Here is a 1,801-nt window from a genome sequence, read left to right on the forward strand (position 1 = left end):
GAAAAAGAATTATATATATATATATATATATATGAAAATATAAAAATGAAAACCAATTCAAAATGTTAATAAAAACCCTCAATGATATTAAAATATAACTGGTAAAATATTGGTTCATACACATTAAGAGTGGAAATAAGGCAAAAGCAAACAGCTTCTCTGGTCCGGCTGTTTTTATGTCTGAATCCGGCCAACATTCGGTCCCAAACATACTGCAAATAAAAATATTTTTATTAGTTTTAAGCACAATTGATTTAACATTTCTCTAAAGCAGGAGGCTGTAAGTGTCTCACCTGTGGACTGGCCGCTTGGTCCATGGTTTTTAACAGAAGAGACTGCGCTTGATCTCGAACCTGGTCCTTAGAGTCCCCTAAACGATCGATTAAACTGGGCAGAACTGAGAGAAAAAAATCTAAATCAGTGCATAAAACTTTACAATATTTACTCAAAAAGTGTGCATTTGTTATTAATAAAATAAAACATTATTTAAAAAATAATGCAATAAATATTCAATATTATTAAAGAAACATTTTCACCTGTTCCTATCTGTGTTCTGAAGCGCTCCTGTAATCTGGTCACTAACGCAGACACTATGTCCATTCCCAGCAGCGCCACCTTAAAAAGACCAAACTTATTCATCAAAATAAGATTAAAGTAGGATATTTCAATAATAACATCGATAACTTACATTACAAATGACATTCAGTAACATTTACAAGTCAAAACGGCACTGAAAGCATTTTTTCTCCGAGTCCGACTGTGTATGCAAATCTAAGCTGCAAAGGATTATGGGTAATGTCCACTAAACTGCGTTTTATTGTCAAATATTCACAAAAACAGGGTCAGTTTCTAGTAAATGGTCACAGGTTCTGTGACAGTGAAAGGTGTTGAATCAGATAAGCACACTATTTGAGCTGAACAGCAGAGTTTGTGTTTCTTCACAGTCACCGTCGTCGTGAAGAGCAGCAGGGCTGTAGGAAAGCATTGGGATGAGCGCTTGTTGATATCTTTCCTTGTCTGGGGGTGGATTGGGCTGTTCAATGAACGTGTAGTGAGAATAGCTCTGCTGACACCTAACCAACACAAAACGCATCACCTGAACTGCGGTGTTCAGGCTATGGTGCAATTTTTGGAACCTATAATGGAAATTCCGTGTAAAGATTAACAATGACTGTAAGTAACAGCGATATCTAGAGTTAGTTTGAATTTTTAGTTTGTTTCGATATGTATACTTACACGAAATTTGTTCTATTGAACGTTCAAGATGTATTAAGTTATATATATATATTAAAAAATTAACTAGCGGTTTAAAATAAATTTTACTTAAGGCAATTTAGTGACTAGAAATTGGATAAAATTAAAGAAAATCGACTGCGCATTTTATGTGTGCAAATTGTCATTAAATTAAAATGATAAAATTAAAAAAAGTTAAATTGTTTAAAATTAAAGAAATAAATAGGTTGCTTCTATTTCCCTTATTTAATAAACTTTAAATTAATTAAATAAATAAATATATAGATTGATTTAATTTTTTTTTTTAAACAAATAAATGTAATAACAAAAATAGAATAAGTTATGACTGCGCACTTTATAATGAGTGCAAATTAGCATTAAATTAAAGTGGTACAATTATAAAAAAGTTCAATGGCACTATTGCCAAGATGCAGAGATTTTAAGAATAAGCTATATTAATGGGATTTTATTACAGTGATTGGAGCAGTGTCCTCAATTATACGATCAACAAAATAATAAAATAATATATACATATATATATATATATATATATATATATGTGTGTGTG

The 1,801-nt window shown here is 31.1% G+C and overlaps 1 protein-coding gene across 1 annotated transcript in view; it reads right to left on the reverse strand.

The window, feature by feature from the left end:
- LOC107746554 (CLIP-associating protein 1-like) overlaps positions 1-1,801 on the reverse strand; it is a 52,652-nt gene that overhangs the window by 38,220 nt on the left and 12,631 nt on the right. Inside the window, exons 3-5 of the mRNA XM_016560810.1 lie at positions 537-615; positions 294-397; positions 121-212 (exon numbers count right to left, since the gene is read on the reverse strand). Coding sequence (XP_016416296.1) covers positions 121-212; positions 294-397; positions 537-615 — 275 coding nt within the window. The remainder of the gene's footprint in view (positions 1-120; positions 213-293; positions 398-536; positions 616-1,801) is intronic.

The sequence above is a fragment of the Sinocyclocheilus rhinocerous genome, unplaced genomic scaffold, assembly GCF_001515625.1.
Source record: "Sinocyclocheilus rhinocerous isolate Xijiao unplaced genomic scaffold, SAMN03320098_v1.1 scaffold1791, whole genome shotgun sequence".
NCBI lineage: Eukaryota > Metazoa > Chordata > Actinopteri > Cypriniformes > Cyprinidae > Sinocyclocheilus > Sinocyclocheilus rhinocerous.